The following is a 17,869-nucleotide window of genomic DNA, read 5'->3' as shown; positions in this document are numbered from 1 at the left end:
TTCTTGGTCCTGCTGGCCACGCTGTTTCTGATACAAGCCAAGATGCCGTTGGCCTTCTTGGCCACCTGGGCACACTGCTGGTTCAGATCCCTTTGCAGAGCCTCCCTACCCTCTAGCAGATCCACACTTCTGCCCAGCTTAGTGTCATCTGCGAACTGCCTAAGGGTACATTCAATTGTTTCATACAGGTCATTGATAAAGATATTGAACAGAACTGTAACCAGCACTGAGCCCTGGGGAACCGCACTTGTGACTTGCCTTCAGCTGGATTTAACTCCATTCACCACCACTTTTGGGGCCCGGCCATCAAGCCAGTTTTTAACCCAACAGAGGTTATGCCTGTCCAGGCCAGTGGAAGCCATTTTCTGAAGCAGAGTACTGTGAAAAAAACATTGTAAAATGCTTTACTGAAGTCCAAGATCCACAGCCTTTTCCACATCCACTAAGCAAGTCACCTTGTCATAGAAGGTGATCAGGTTAGTTTGGCAGGACCTGCCTTTCAAAACCCCATGCTGACTGGGTCTGATCACCCAGTTGTCTTGTGTGTGCTATGTGATAGCACTCAAGATCACCTCTTCCATGATCTTCCCTGTCACAGAGGTCAGACTGTCAGGCCTGTAGTTTCCCAGATCCTCCCTCTGGCCCTTCTTCTAAACGTGTATAACATCCACCAGCCTTCAAACAAGTGGAACTTCCCCAGTCAGCCAGGACTGACAGTAGATGATGGAAAGGGGTTTGGCAAGCACTTCTGCCAGCTCCCTTAATATGCCTGGGTGGATCCCATCTGTCCTCATAGACTTGTGAATGTCTAATTGGCCAAGTAGGTCTTTAACCATTTCCTCATGAATCATGGGAGCTTTGTTGATCTCTTCTTCCCCACTACCATCCATCTTCTAAAAGCAGAGGCTCAGATTTCAATATGTTCAACTTCGAACATTTTCCAGATTTAGGGCTAGATTTCAAAGCAAAGAATAGCAGAGTGAGAGAACCGTGTGTACATAATAGTCTTCTGTATGCTGCCTGCAACTCCTGTGTCTTTGCAGCAAGTGCTGCCCCCGTTGCTTCTGGGTCTCAGGAAGAGGCTGCGAATCTCCAGAACTGATAAGATTTGAAATGTATGTGATAAGTTACAAGGAAACATGAAAAAAGGCATCACACCAATAGTATAATCTCTCGCACAGCATAAGAACTTTATTGCATTAACATATTCCTCCCCGGCACTTCTAATATTAGAAATTCTTTCAAACTGCCACCACTAATAAAGAGCCGGTCCACCAAATATGGATCTTCCTTAAAAAAAAAGTCCCTTACAAAATACCACCTGCTCATTTGTAGGTAAAATACTCCTCCCTAACTCAAGTCAATAAACCCGTTACGCCATATCAGAAAAGTTCTGTGCTTATCATATTAATGTGACTATAATGCATGCACAAGCACACCCTGCATGCATGACAGTAATGTTCTTGTAATAAATTTCAGGCTTTGTGGCTCTGTAGCTATATCTTCAGCCCACAAATCCTCCTCCTCAGGGATCACATCTATTATTGCAAAGCTCATCTTTTGCCCAAACATGGAATTTCTCAACCCAAAGTTACATTTTCTTGGGGCCCTAGGGCTGAATAATACTCAGCACATCTTTTGAGTGCAAAATGTTTAAATTTGCATATCAATATTGATTCCAAATATACAGAGGCACAGACAGTTTTTCAAAGGACTCAAAGTCCAGCTTTCTAAACTGGGAGACAGCTTCTTTTGAGAGTTGAACTGGAGGCTGACATTAGAGACCCTGCACAAGGACCAGCACTTCTTCCATTCACTATTATGCTGCTTGCCTTCTAAAAAACAAGGAGCAAGCCACACGCTTCATGGGTGGGAAGACAAGGAAGCAACAGACTGTGACGTACCCTTCACTCTATCTGCACCCAGGTACCTTTGTACATGTCCAGCTGACAGCTGAACATGCGGTGGCATTTCTATTGAAAAAAGCTGCTGCTTCTCAGTGGGTGCAGGAAAGGTGCAGAAATCATGCAATCAAGCCAACAAGACCATCCAAAGGCATTCAAGAGCAAGATTATTTCAGCAGGGACTGAGGGGTCAGCTCGATAAAAGTGAATATCATTACTTAGACTGGAGGTTTGTGAAGTCACACGATTTTCTCCATCAAAACCAAACTACTTCTACTGGCTCCCACGGGCTCAACCTCAGGTTTTAAATTCACCCATCTACAAAACATTGGCATGCTTGCTGAGCCTCTTCCAGTGCTGTGGAAAGATCTGCCAGTGAAATCAGAGAACTAATGATCATATTTGTGAGCTTGCCTGATGCTAACAACTCTAGTCAAAGCCAGTGTGTTTCAACTTATGCCTTGTTGATGTGCCAGTAAGTGGCAGAAAGCTTTTCTCATCTGCTTAAAGTCACTAGATGACTCAGCCAAGTCCTCAACAAATCTTTCAAAAAACAAGAAATAAAAGTCTCTGTCTACCAAAGGCTGTCACAAATGACCCAGTAGCAGTGAGAGAAGCACTACACTTTCACATCACTGCTTAAAACCACAGGAAAAGACGTTCTGTTTGTGATGTTAACAAAATGCAAAATCTGGACGTGGGAAAAGCAGAAAAAATCACATTAAATAAACACAAGAGAGCTGGCTATACAGAAAACAAATCATCCAGGATGCATTTGAATGCTTGTCTGGAAAGCTCTGCAGTGCTCAGGGGAAGCCTGCAAAATACTTACTACAGCAAGTGCTTCACTGATGTTGATTTTATTTCTTCTCCAGGCCTTCACAAGTAGACACTACCTCTATGGTTTAACACTTATCTCTATGGCAAAACATCATAGCTATGTTAAAAATGTCTCTTGAAACAATACTTGTAGTGGAGTGATTTAGGTGCCCCAAAAGTGGTGTCTAGTGCTATTTTAGATCCCCTAGAGTACCAAGCCTGGCTTTGTGCAGCTGCAGGTCCTCTTGGTCCAGTCAGTCCACGGACAAGTCTGATATATTTCAGGAGATCTAAGATAGCATTAGACACAGGTATTAAGCGGTCTGAATCCCAGACCCAGTGCTATACTTATAAACCCTTATGAAGGAAGTTTTTCAGAAGCAGGAAATCTTTGACTTTCACATCCTGTAAAGCACTAAAAACTGTTTACAAATAAATACAGCTTGTAGCAATGCAGTATGTGATCAGCTGGAAAACCTCATGGGTGACCTGTTGTCCTGCTTGAAGAGCCATCCAGATAATAGCAAGACAATTTTTAAGTGACCTGGTTTTCCATGCACAGCCCCAAATCTGTCCTGCAGCTGAATCCAAGCAGCTGATGGGGAATGCAGCCAGAGGCACCGACCAGTTTTGCAGGAGGAGGCATTATGGGGAGGGCTAGCATGGGCCCAGCCAGGCTTAGGTGCCGCACAGATGTGCCCCTAGGTGGCTGTTTCTGGGCCTGTGGAATCTGGGAAGAGGATCCAGCTGCTCATGCTGGGCTCTGCTGAGGACTCAGCACTAAGTGTCCTCCCAGTACCAGCAGGGCTGGTGTGCAAAGCTGGTACTGGCATCTCCCTGCTCCACCAATTTTGAGTGTGAAGAAAGTATACTATTTTCCAGTCCTATCGCTTCTTATCATGGCTGCAACTGAGTGAGTTATCTTACAAGCCATGTGCTCACATGAGGTGAATCAACTCCCCTTGAGGTCAATGGAAGCCATTCTACTGACTTCAGGGCAGGGCTTTCTGTATTGCATGTGGAGGCTCAGGCTTATCTTCTAACAGCATCCACAGCAATAAAACTCAGCAGACAGTAGTGACTATGCAATCACTACTTCAAAACTCTAACGGTAGGATGTCCTATCTACAGCGACCTTTGGATTATTTACAGACTATCTAGGAGGCACTAGCTATCGAAAAAAGAGGTTGCTGGCTGCTTGGCACAGTTCATATTTCAAGAGGTTGGTTTAGAGGCCTACGTATCAGATTGCTACATGCTTGTTCTTTATATTCTTAGTCACTGTATTTACGTTAATACAAAAAGTACAACATGGCTTAGCTTTTCCTTCTCACTCTCTTATCATAGCAGCCACAAAAGTTCCCAGAACAGAACTGGTTGCTGCTATTTTGGAAACAACACAGAGATCCAGCTATAAAATTTTCATGCCCAATTATTATTTTGGCAGGCTGACAGCGTTTGCCTGCAGATTGCATAGCAATTTTCTATTGTTCATTACTCAGTTAAATCTGAGCGGAATCTCTTGATAGATACGCCTCTAACCCAAAGGCCTCAAATTTGGTTTTTACTCTGCCAAATTTTCAAATTATATTGTAAACAGCAGGAGTGTTAGAATGTCTCAAAAAGGTCACTGAAATCTTTTGCAACAGGGAGTCTGAGGCCTTCTGGCTAAAATACTACCAGCTGCAATAAAAAAAGAAAAGGTTCATCTGCAGTTGTACCTCATGTGGTCTTGTATAGTGCAATGTCTTAAGAAGACTGATTATAAAATGAGCTTGAGAATCTGCCTTCAATCCACAAGGGCAGAGAAATGCAGCATTTATGCTGGAACCATTACCATTCAGAGCTAAAGCTCTGCTCAAACTGGTTATCCGCTCTGGCATTCCAGCTTTTAAATTATCCTCCAAGTAAAAATGAGACCCCCATTTTGTTCAGTACTACAGGCTGAATGCACTATTAGTCAGTGTGAAGCCTTGGTCATGCATAGCTTTGAGGGTAGTTTTGGGTGTTTGAAGAACAGAAGTTTGGCTCCCAGCCTGTGAATAAGAGCATACAGAAATAACAACCATTTTTTTAAACTTTCTGTTTCAGAAAAGTGCATCACAGCCTGCAGTTCTTGTATTATATACTAGCTTGCACCTTGTCATAATCCCACCACAGAGCAAAAAGTAAGGGTAGAAACTCAGCCACCTTGGTCAGCCAAGCTGTGAAGATTTCTAGTACTCAGGAAAACTTGGAAGATGGTGGTCTAATACTAATACAATAACAAAGCTAGTACTGGGGACAGTGGCTGACACTATTTACTGTTTCTGATGAATCTGAACCTTGACATCTGGCGTAGTAATTTTTTTACAGGCTGCTCTCACCTAAAGGTTTGGAACTGCTGAGTTACAGCAAATTAAATGTCTGCAGTCCAACAATATGACTCTTACAGCTATATAGACTGCACATAATGCTTCTATTTGTACCTGGCTAGCATATGAGTTGTTATTCCTTTTTTAGATCTAAACTGTTTAAATTAAATTCTCAACAAAAATTTAATTCAATAGATGGTTTCTTCTGAATCTGATCACCACAGAAAACATTACTAGACAGTCATAAACCCCTTATCTTCAAAGAAAATAACTTTTAAAGATCTATGTCTATGCTTGTGTACCATAGGTCTCAGCACTATCACTTGATTTATGTTAATATAAAGCATGTTGTCACATAAATGCATTTCTCCAGCCGCTAGTTTATTTTCAAAAACCTCATCCTCCAATAAAAGATAAAAAAAGCCAGCCTTTAGTTGTTCAGCTCACAAAGAAATCCCCATAGATACAAAAAAATTATTGATATATCTGTGAGTCTACAGAGAGGCCAGAGGAGCAGGAGGTGACCTGTTCCCATATATCTGTGTAGGTGTTGGATGCCTGGAAACCATGACTGAAGTACTGCCATTGCCAATTACTTCAGAGAAGAAAGACCAGGGAGAGTCACAGAGCTATACAGTGACTGCACCTCACCATTTGCTCTCACAAGAAGGGGCAGGGAAAGACATCATACTTGCACTTTTGGATAGTCCTTCAGCTTTGTGGGAAAAGGCAGAGGGGAGAAGATCTCCTCCAACTCTCTGTTTCCAAACTACAGCAAAGCATGTCTTCTACTATGCCAGACTGAAGCAGGCAGATGCAAGTATGTGTGGTAAGAAGTTTCCTCTAGGCATAGGTATAGTGATCCCTCCCACCAGGCTGTACTGATCATCGGTAATCAAGTCTGCAGTTATTCTGCTCCCCAGCATCCTTGAGAGCAGCCAGTGAAGGATCCAGGTCTTTCCTACTGATTCATCTTCAAACACAAAAGCTACTACAGAGAGAGAATATTCTGTTCCCTGTATTTGTAATACACAAAATGAGAAGCAATACGTCTCACGTGCAGAAAGGGAGTTTAGGGGAAGCGATCTGTCCAGGAATCATCTGTATCCTCCAGGAAGGAGGGTATCTCCCAGGATGGAGAGATGGACTTGATGAACTCTCTTCCAGCACTATTTTCTGTGGTTCTCAGAAAATCTCACCGCAGTCTTTCATCACAGACTCAGTCCCTGCAGTGCACAATACAATGCACAGTAGAATGGCATATACTTTCTGATGACTTTAACCACAGTTGCAGAAGAGGAAAGAGAGTTTTATCCAATTATCTTGATTTTGTTGTTGTTTCCATAACTTGTAATAAAGCCCGCTTGGTTAGGGGCCAGATGCTCCTTTGTCCTTGCTGAAGAGGAGAGAAGCAGAACCCAACACAGGAGAAAGAAGAGGGGAACAATGCCTCTGCAATGTGGTTTTGCAAAACTATCACAGAATTGCTGTTTCTTGAGTCCTGGGGAACAGTACTCTAGCAATGCAATATGGTATATTCATCACAGGCAGAGTACAAAAAGCTAGATAAACAGCAACACAAGCCCTCTGGGAGGAGTAAGCCAATGATTAGTTGCAGCAGCTGTAGTATTGTAGGGGTTCTGGTCCCACTTCTGTTACTGGTGCCAAAAGAAGAGTACTAAGGGAATGACAGCAGCATGAAAACCACATCTGCTTCCAGAGAAGGTACTTGCTGAATTTTGTGCAATGACGTTTCATCTTTTCTGCTGTGTTTAGATATAAGTTTTGAATCGACTTAGGTTTTGCTTATATTATTGATAGTTCTTTCTTAAAAGGCAGCTATTTTTAATCCTTGGATTTGGGTCTTCTCAAATCATATGGTGTTTTCTATGAGTGTAGTGAATCCTACTGCAGGATTTGCCATAAGAGAAATCAATTCGGAATGGTATCATTATAGATATCATTGCTTAATTCATGTGGACAAGCAAACATCTCTGTTGCTGCTTCTGTTGTTATGCTAACAATAACAAATCAACTCATGTTTTTAAATTCTCAGAAAAGAAATTGTAGGTGTTATTTACCTGCAAAGAGGTTCTACAAGGTCCTTGTCAAGAAAATCATGATCTTTCTTTACTGCAGCAATGTCAATAGGAAACTGGGAGTCTACAAAGGGAGACACAATATTAAGATGACTGCTTGCTATTTAAATTAAAATACATTGCCTACATCTAAAATTATTCCTCACTGAAATATGGTATTACCAACTTCACTAAACTCTGGTTCTCTGGTTCTCAGTCACTTTATTTTTTCTTTTCCTGTTAGAGGCATAGTTGAACATACTGTGCACCAAAGACATAGCAAGAATATTTCATTTTGGCTTTAACAAGACACTCAATCATTCACTGTTCTTTCTAATGCCTAGTGCAAACAAATAAGATTAGGAAATTACCAATACACTCTGTTTATCCACATGAGCCACAAGGTTCTCCATTCCCATCACAGTGACTCAATGAATTATTTGCTAGACAGATCATTTTTCCCATGCAATAGAAACGTTCCGTACTTTTTTGTTTTTCAAACAGGTCCAAATAACAATGATTTCAGACAAAAAAATTAAGCTGAATTATAACCCCCAATATCAGTTAAAAGCCAGACTAGTGTGCTGGGAGCTGACATTTGTAATGAAAAGTGACATGGCTGCAACACATTAGTGGGCTCCATAGTGGTTCCAGTACTGGTTCCAGTACTGTAGCTGCTCTCCAGACTGCCCTGCCATGCTTAGGTATCACAGCAGGACACTGGGATACAGGAACTCCAGCCAGCATTTTCAGACGCCAGTGCTTAACATTGACATAATAGATGCCTGTAAAAAGGATCTTATTTTCAGCGACAGTGTACAGCGTATTATTGACTGTATGGGAACAGTGGGAGCCCAGCACAGGTTGTTTTTTGGAGGGACCATCCCTTTGAGTTTGGCAGGCAGTGGGCTCTCCTTTCCTGGGATAGCTGGAATCAGAGATATTCTGACTACACAGCAGACACAAAGTACTATTTGGCACCCAGGGATTGTGGCAGACACATATCTATGTAAACTGTGGTCTGGCAGGCTTATTAGTCTGAGTTTCTTGCTGGGTTTAACAGAGCCTGCCTGGCTCCTGCAGTGCCACTTGAGCATCTCTGCATGGTGCTCCCAGTACCCAGGTACCCGAGTGGTCCATCAGGAGCCAGCACCTGAGTCTCAAGGGACCTCAGCTAGCCACCACAAGCTGCAGAGGTGTCCTTGCTCATCCCATCCACAGGGATGGATGCTGTCTGAGCCAGCTCTGCAGAGAACCTCTGACCTGCGAGATTTCTTGGTCAGCACTCCATGTGTGGAGTTGTGCTGCATTCAGACCCACACTGACCCTGGAAGTTGTCCAACAGCATTTGGCAGAGCTTTGCTTTGGCTAATAAACCCAAGTGAGCCTGACCTGGCTCTGTGTCTTTGGCAGAGAGAACATGCGGTTTGGGAAAAACGAGGATCAGCTGCAGATTATACCTCAGCACTGAGCTAGGAAGAGCAGGAAAAACCTCCAGCCCCAGTCCTAGTCCCAGTCCCGGTCCCAAACTATTCCCAAATGCAGCAGCAGTGCAACCACTTGTCCTATGCTCAGGGACACTGCTTCCTTGGACATGAACATTACAGCTAGGAAGGGGCATGGCCATTTGCTTTAAATCAGCTCAAAATAGTGACTTTTCTTGCTTTGCAAATGCAAAACACAGCTGAGATTATCCACTTTCGGTAACTTTGAAGAGTTTTTTTCAATCTTATTTTCAGTAAGATTCAAATTTTTAGTAACTTTCAGTGTTTTCAATCTTATTTTAGACAAAGTTCAGGAAGTTTTTTTTTAAGAAAAGAGACCTCTGTATTTTTTTATTTGTTTTTTGGTAACCTTTGAGATTTATGCAAACTATGTCCCTCTTTTCTTTTCTTTTCTTTTCTTCCCATGGCTATGAGGGCAAGAATCTTACTTTACTTTAGGCACTGGTATGACTCCAGCAGCTGAAGCTTTGTGACGCAGCCAGTCATGTTCATAACTCAGTCAAATATCAGTCAGTTGGCTGACTGCAAGCTTTCCTGGCAAGTGCCCAGCACATTTTCAGTACTGCACAATGAGGAGAAAAACCTACTTACCTTCATAGAACTGAGCATATTGAGGAAATCCAGCTGCACGTAACCAGTCACACGCTTCCTTTGCTTCGATTTCTGAGCAGAAAGAGAAAAAAGAGAAGTTTACACTTAGTTTGTTATGTTTTAATTACAAGGACATAGCAAAGAGACTTGGTTGTAGCTGTTTGTTGCTTAACATTACTGTCACCACTTTGAAGTATTTCTTTATAACATCAGAAAATAAAATTGTCTCTCAAAAAATCCACCTTCCTCCACAGGACTCTAGGGTTTGCATAGCCACTTGGTGACCACGATGAAGTGCTAATCATCTCCATGCAGCAGAAATTGCTCAGACAGGTTTGTGGTCCTGTGAACTATCCTCCCCCAAGGGTAAGTTGTTGGAGAGAGGTGAAGACGAAGCAGGGTGGAAATGGGGTGACAGGGATCATGCAGTATGTTTTCTCTGCTCTGACACTTCTTGCAGAGAAAAATCCCACATGAAAGTGACTGAAAGCTCTGTCAGGAAAATCCTTGTGCAGGTCTCATGTTACTGAAGGGACAATTATACAGGTAGCATGTGTCTTCCTACCTTTAGCCATCTGAACTCTATTATGTAGATTCCCTCCACAGTCAATAGAGACAGTTACTTCCAAAGGGTGATTCATTTCACCTTAAAATACTCTCTAAAATAGGTGGGATAAATCAACTACTGACAATGCTTTTCTCTTGTGGTTGCTAACAGCTGGAGGATAAACAGCTACAGGTATGTCTGTGCAAGCTAAATAAAATAGATACAGGCAGTAGCTTCAAGCACTGGACCTCAGAGTGCTCACTCTTTAATTTTAATCCACTTCCAGGCCTGTTTTGGATTGTTTCAGTTATCAATCAAGACTAATCTTTTCTTGAGAAGGCTAGTATTAAGCAGGGAAGAGAGGAATCAGTCTGTGTCGTCTTGTCCCTGCCTCTCCACTATTTAGAAATATGGACACAGCTGATGCTGTACTAAGTTTCCCCTTTCAAGATGTATCCTGCCTGAATGGAACAAGGTGGGAGAATCCTCAGCTGGACAAGAGAACAGTGCCTCCTTAGTTTGGGGGTGACAGTAGGATAGGTGAGTATGAAGGAATGGAAGGAGATAATGTTCAAGACAGAAACTACATGAGACCTAAAGCTTTTTGCATGGGAGAGGCAGATCCATCCTGTGCAATTAGTGAAGCAGTAGTAAATAAGTGCAAGCTGCACAAAAACAGAGGATAAATTTTGAAGCATCTCAAGCAATACAGACTGCACTCCAGCACTCAGACACTGCTATGTGACCAATCTCTGAGATGCAGGTTGACAGTAGGGCACCTCAATTTTTACCAAGCTCTGTAGACTCATTTTAGAGAAGGCAAGTGTTCCAGGTCTGGCTCTGCCCGGCGCACACACTGCCTGCATGTGCACCTGCTCCCAGAGTGACTGGAGGAACAGTGAAAACAGAGGCTCACCCAGATAACTGTGACTTGCTAGGGAATCCTAAGTAATGTCTCCTTACTGCCCAGATTTGGATCAAGATCTACTACTTGAACACTTTCAGTTTACAAGATCAAAGTCAAAACATATATCTGCCCCTCTTACACTTGTAAAATGCTAAGCAATAGACTGTGCAGGTACTGAAGGAAGTAGACATTTTATGTTACTTATTATTCAACCTGAATGAACCAGCCAGGTTTTGGCACATTTGTGGTTTCAAAATCTAGGCAGCCATAATACAAATCCCTAGATATAAAACAAGCAATGGAAGTGGAAAAATAAAATCAGGCTTAGTTGCTTTTCTGCATATTCTGGCATGCAAAAAGTAACAGTTGTAAATCTGTTTTCTGCTATAATGCATTTTTTATTGATAGGAGATGCTTGTGTGATTTTTTTCCCAAGTAATTCTGTTCAAATCACTCATTATACTCTTAATGACTTTACCCACTCAAGCTCACCATAAAATCTGCTTTGCGTATACTCTGCAGTATGTGACCCATACACCTTTCTGCTCCTCTAAATACTGAGTCATGCTGGCAAGTTTTGTTGCAGGAATAAAAATCCAGAATACAAGGGTCTACTTATCAAAGGCCCAATTTCCCAAAGATGATTAGATAGCCAAGAACAGCTCTGCAATGGCTGCAATCATTAGCAGTGCTGAAAAGGATTTACCACCAGCTCTTCATTTGCTTTGACATTAGTTCATGTCAATGCTGAAAAAAAGAGCATGAAAGTACATTCAGTTCTTAATGCTGCACAAAAGAATGAGTAGCTTACATAAAACGTGGTTCTCACTACTGCACATCTGTGTGCTGAAAGCACATCTTTATTATGTTCCAATGAGACTGAATATTTTTATTAAATCCCTGGAAAAAAGACAAGTCTCCATGCTTTTTTCTTTTGCTTAATTCAATCTCATGAAACACAGATGAATCAATCCCATTTCAAAATGTATTTTACAACTCAGAACAGCTGTACGTACATCTAGCTTCATCTGGTGTGGAAGCACAACTAACAGAGGCTGTGGGTGATGGAGAATGCTATCATTTAGTGCTTTTAAACGCTTATCATATTTCAGCATTTTTTGCAGTTGGCTGCTCAGAGGAGCTTGCTAAGGAATCTTCCTGCAGCCCAAGTGAGAGCTAAAAAATCTCAACTTGCAATGGATGAATAATTGCAGGGAATAACCAAGAAAGTATATCTCACCCATTGCCTTTTTTTTTTCCCTTTTGTGTGAGATGCTTTGTAACATGCTGTAACCAGTAAAATATGATTGGTGGATTAACTTCCACTTTCAATCTTTGACTCTATCTCCTTCATGAAGGAATCTATTGGGACTATTCTCATTTTCTAAATGATCATCTCAAGCAGATTCCTCCTCGAGTAAGGTTTGTTAAGTCAGCTTCCAGGATAGTGGATGTTAGACACGTATCAGTGCCCAGTTCCCTCCCTTATGTCTCTTTCTGATTTGGTCTTATTCATAGGACAGCAGAACAGGAGAAATACAATGTGCTGCTGGCCCAGCCACAAATATGACTTTGCTCAGTGCATTTCCAATGGATGAAGGCACCTGTTCCAGCCATTCCCCACTGCTCCTGCAGTTTAGGTGAAAAGGCATGACCAAAGATTTACTCATCAGCATACACTAAAGGTGTTTTCTATTATCTCACTCTGGGCATGTAATCCAAGTCATGGTTCAGAATGCAATATAGATTCTTTCATTACTGGATATTGTAATGCTTAAAATATAATTTGACTTGCTCAGTTTAACCTTCTCTTTCTGTGCACATACTGTAATATTTGCTTTTTGTTACTTGCTAGTTAAATATTAGTGAAGACTTCTTTGAGAAGTGATGAGTTACAGTATCAAACAGAAGCTGCCACTGGAGGGCTGAAGAAATACTTTTGGCAGTGTTGGTCTAGTTCAGTTCCCCCATCCAGGCTAACACAGCGGTCTGAACCAGCCGCACTGTCTTGGTGTAACCCTGAACAGCCTGGAAAACTACATATGCTCCCAAGTGGCTTCAAGGCAGCTTGTCAGCAACAGAGAGAGAGGCTGTCATGCTGAGAAGAGTGAATTTAGAGAGGACATGGCATGCAGTTTTGTACTCAAGAATAGCAGGAGCCACAGCCACTAGCACACGAGCCACCACTAGCCCATAAGCAGCATCACATTTGGTGTGACCAAAAGGCTGCTCGCCCCAGGTCACCTGGTGGTAGGTTTGTGCTTATGCACTACTGCCCTGCTCTGCTGTCTGAAAAAACAGTCAGGTATAATTTACCTACTGCTTTCCACTTGCTTGGGAAGCAGCTAATGACAGTCATTAAATCGAAGTAATAATTCAGTCACAGGTAGTGACAAGCATAATATGTCTCAGAGGACTTGACTTCTCATGGTTGTTGCTTTTTACAGTTCCTAGTTTTGTCAGGAATCTAGTTTCTACACTGTCAGGAATCAAATTTCTCCTTTCCATTTCACTTTTCTAATCTAGTTTCTAGACTGTCAGGAATCAAATTTCTCCTTTCCATTTCACTTTTCTACCAGTGGTGAGTTAAAATTGAGATTCTTACAAGCAAATGCTCTCCAGCCACATTTCTGGGGAAATCAGGGTGATGATCTCATGGCCTCCATCTACCAGCTTTTCCCTGGAAGTATGTCCAAAGTCCTTTGTGCACAGACAGTGGCTGCTGAGCTTCCTCACATCTCACCCTAGAGGTCCCACAAATGTTGCTCCCTGCTTCACCAAAACCTTTCAGTGCCCATATGCAAGCAGTGACTTAAAAACTCGTCAAACATTTCTCTGATCAGCCAAAACCCTCTTTTTTTTTTTTTTTTTTTTTCTTTCTTGGGACTCTTTCTTAATCTTTCTTTCTGGAGTTGTCTCACTGTGTATTAAATTAAATGTTTATCAGAACACTTATACAGTAGCCCAAAACACATGTCGCACAGTAGGGGTTCAAGTGCAAGTCTTTAAAGCTCTTCTTTAATTTATTTAAGGTGTAAGTAGAGCAAAATAAGGAGAGAGAGGTTCACCCAGAAAACTTAACAGATGTTCAGAGCACAGCTGGTATGTGACTTTGAGTCGATGCCATATGGGTGCTCTGGCTATTCTGGGGTTGAAAAGGAGACAGTTACTTGCAGTTTTTCTCCCAGCGGTTTATCTGATTCTTGACAGACTGCTTTGATGGTGCCTAACACCAGAGGAAGACTTCAGCAGCCAGCTGCCACCAAAGGGGACATCCTGCTTTACCTGTTCCATGCTGGCTGGCTCTTTCTCCGGCTTCCCTTCATGCCATACCAGCTCCTGGCTAACCCTTCAGAGCTCTAGCTCAACCCGCTAAGCTGTCAGAAAACTAAGCCCCTACAAACAAGTAACGATCTGCTGTTCGATTCGTCAGCTGGCCCAGAACCTCTAAGGGTCCTTTTTAGTCCACATTAGCTGTATTTTAATGAGCCCAAGAAAACCAAGCCACTGAGACAACCCTTCCTCACATGAAAGAGAACTGTCTAGAAAGTTGTTTGGAGAAAATTGCTCTGTCAAGAGAAAATCATGTGAATAAATTAATTTTCTAGTTTGGGACCTTATCACTGTCCATGAATAGTGGTGTGAAGACCTAGATACTACATTCCTTTCTATTGCCATGTCTAGATGTCAGTGTTTCATATTGTTTCTGGTTTTCTGCCATTTTCCCTCTGTCTCTTCTGTCCTCTGTTTTGGTGCTTCTCTCCCCCCCACCTCCCCCTTTTTTTTAAACTATATTTATTATTGCACAATGCAGTGAAAGAATTAGCAACTAGAATAAATAAGGAACATAATTACGCCATCTATTGTGTTTATGTCAAATGTATGTCATAACCTTTATTATTCATCTGCCTGTAACAAATCACTGTTTATGCTCACTTTTTTATATTACTCACCACTTAAATCTAATTTACTAGACTTAAGATAAAACATCTGGGAGTGTTTAAGAAAATGACAAATCAAGTCAATGGAAAGGAGTATATTTTACTGTGCAGCCTCATCAGTGAGCTCCAGTGGCCATCACAAGCCAGTCAGTTAAGTAGAAGAGGTCTCACTCTTGCAAGCATTGTTTGGGAGTAGAGTAACAACTTAATTACAGCTCAGAGAGTTTTCAGGTTATTAGCTTTTGGTCCTTCTCTTAATCTCTCCTTCAAGAGGAGAAAAAATGTTTGAGATGACAGAGTTCATACTGCATCTTCCAGAACAGTATCTATTTGGCATTTTAGGGTAGGTTTGGAGGCTCATCTCAACTCTGTATTGAATAACACCTTTTACTCAGAAGGAGCCACCGCAGACCTGCGTGAAATGTGAACCAGGGAGTACTCCTGGTGAGGAAACACTGATTGTGTCTTAAACCTGAGGCATGTTCAAGGCAGCTGTAAACACTGTGCAGGAAACCTCTGGCCTTGCTTAGCTGGTCTTGATGCATCTTTTTTACCCCAAGCACTTGTCACATCACCCTCAAGTGATGCCACTACTCTTGTGTCTTCCCAGAAGAGCACTCATGAGAGCAGATGGGATCTATAGGAAAGCCCAGTTCAGGCTGCAGCTGTATAAGAACAGGTCTAGCATGTTTCAGCTTCTTCTTGCAGCCCAGTTTGAAGTACTTTGGTGGCCCTCATTTACTCTCCTGTCCCTACATATCATAGTCTTCAAGATATTTATCCATATAACTCTTCTTTGTTTCTTACAAATGGGGATTTAAAGCACGTAAATAAAGTACATACGCAGGTTAGAGACAAGACTGGTAGGAATTAGGTGCCCGAGTCCTTTAACTGCCCATAAAAATATGGCTATGTCACTCCTCAGTTACTAATATGCTTAGAGATCTGGTCTGGACAGACTAAATCTCAAATTTCTGATGTTTTTGGATATCTAAACCCAGCACACCTTTGTCACTCAGCTATTGTGTAATACTAAAGGATGATACGTTGTATTGAATGGCATTGGCAAAAGCTACTTCGAAGCTAAGAAATTAGGCTCTGATAGGCTAGAGGTGCTACATGGTAAAGAACAGGAAAATATTTGTAAATACAAGAAATAATGACTTTCCGAGGTCAAATAGGAAATTCGCAGGGAAACAGTGTGTCATATATATAGCTTGCAAAGAGCAGGTTGATACCTTCACTACTAGACTATCGTCTCTCTTCACTATTGCAAACAGGTTGATGGAAAAATACAAAGCTTCTCCTATTCTCTAAGAAAAAAGTCTCATGCAATTTAATAAAGACAGAAACAATTTTCTGAAACATCTTCATTTTGCATTGAACCCACCAGAATTCTTTAAAAGGGAAAAGTCTATTTTTTTTTTTTTATAGGAAGGTATAAAATTTTGTGCAAAGGGCATTGGTGGGTCTGAAATTATTTAGGCTTTTAGCATAATTTCAGGAGAACTTCATTTGAGGGAATCCTTTAGGTAGCTATCCAACAGTTTACCTCATTTCCTTCCACTCTGTAGGACTTTTCCAGAAGAATTCCAATAATAACAGAAAGGTAATTGTACCACGCACTCATAAAAATACCATTTATAGAACAAATATATCACAAATAGAATAAAACATAAGCATACAATGCATTTATATTATTTTACTATACTAGAGTGCATACTCTTCAATAAATCCTGATAATAAGATTTTCAAAAGTGGACTTTCATTGGAATTATTTTATATCATGCCATATAAATACTATTAGAGGCAACATTATGTTTTGCAAGCAAGGAACAAATAAAGCTGTCAAACTGTTATTTTAATAGACCTTAAGCTTTTGCAGAATATTTTGGTACCAGTAATAATACAATAAAATATGGACCTTTTAAACTACTGTGGTTGAATATAATTCAAACGTCAACAGAAAATTATCCTTTCAAGCTCATGAGTAGTTTCTTTATGTGTAATTCTTTACACTTGGTGAGTAATAGTCAGATGATATTCACTCATGTTCTGACTTCTTAGAAAGGTTGAAACTGAGAAGCATGATTATTTATGGACATGGAAAAAAAATCTCATAAGCTGAGAGATTAAAATATTGAGACTGTTTACCTTAGAGAGCAGATGAACAGGGAAGGGTTATGATAAAAAAGGTACAAAATCAGGGATAATAAAAAAAATGGGAAATTGGGAACTTCTGTTCACTCTACCTTGCAGTACAAGAACAGTGAGATTAATGAAAAAGGAGGAATGAAAAAGAAGGCAGGCAATCTGAACTGATAAAGTATTTTTTTAATACAATCTATAAAATTATTTGCCAAAGGACTGACTACTCACTGCTACCACTACAGATGTAAAAAAGAATTCTCCAGAATGGCATAAATGAAACCAAACCAAAAACAGTGTTAGGAGATAATTTTTTTCCCAGTTAGATGGCCCCTTACATAGGTTTTTCTTCTGAGCTACTGACACTCCTATTGCTTAGACATAGTCCAGGACTATATAAAATGTTTCTTTCAACCACTGTGACAATTGTTTTGTTCCCTAGTATAACCAAATTCCACACAGCTCAGCTGGGAGACTTCTCAACAGCCTTTTATCTTGAGCAAGTCTGCATTTCCCAAGAAGAAAGGTGTGTCACTTGAGCAAAGAGTTACAAACCTAAGTCCCCTTTGGGTAAAAGGATTATGTTGAGTTCCTTTCCTAAATTAATGGGATACTTGTAAAGCTGGTAGGCCTGAGATTTATAGTGGGTTCACCAGGCATGAAACTTTACAGGTCTGGGAATGTTATTTCTGTATTAATACTTTCCACACCTAGGTCTCATCAGAGCTAGGTATACAGCAGAATGGTATTGTTCATGCTCATAACATGAAGGCAGCTGTGCAAATAGCATCACAACAACAGGGAAAATGCTAAGAGTTTGCAGTGTAGGAGAGACCTTTGTACAATGTGCTACACTCCACTAGTTCTTTAAACTGAGAGGTGACTTTCAGAGGCCATTGAAGGAGCCAGTAGAACAAGCCAGCAGGGTCACATAGACCTCAGGAGCAAGAAATAACCCCCAAATGAAAGTACTTCCAGGCAGCCATCACTGCCCTTAATTGTCTTCAGCCTAAATTTGGTTCCCCAGGGAATTCTCCATTATGTACACTGGTAAGTAACTCCCTCTGTTGAGGTA

At 41.2% G+C, this 17,869-nt stretch overlaps 1 protein-coding gene across 8 annotated transcripts in view; it reads right to left on the bottom strand.

Annotated features, from left to right (window-relative positions):
• Positions 1 to 17,869, bottom strand: part of STARD13 (StAR related lipid transfer domain containing 13) — a 302,953-nt gene that overhangs the window by 30,598 nt on the left and 254,486 nt on the right. For all 8 annotated transcript variants that reach the window (XM_069882441.1, XM_069882494.1, XM_069882449.1 and 5 more), the window contains 2 exons: positions 9,252 to 9,323; positions 7,159 to 7,240 (listed from right to left, as the gene is read on the bottom strand). In XM_069882441.1, coding sequence (XP_069738542.1) covers positions 7,159 to 7,240; positions 9,252 to 9,323 — 154 coding nt within the window. The remainder of the gene's footprint in view (positions 1 to 7,158; positions 7,241 to 9,251; positions 9,324 to 17,869) is intronic.

Source organism: Phaenicophaeus curvirostris, chromosome 1 (assembly GCF_032191515.1).
Source record: "Phaenicophaeus curvirostris isolate KB17595 chromosome 1, BPBGC_Pcur_1.0, whole genome shotgun sequence".
In the NCBI taxonomy this organism is placed as follows: domain Eukaryota; kingdom Metazoa; phylum Chordata; class Aves; order Cuculiformes; family Cuculidae; genus Phaenicophaeus; species Phaenicophaeus curvirostris.
This window is presented reverse-complemented; position numbering and strand designations above follow the sequence as displayed.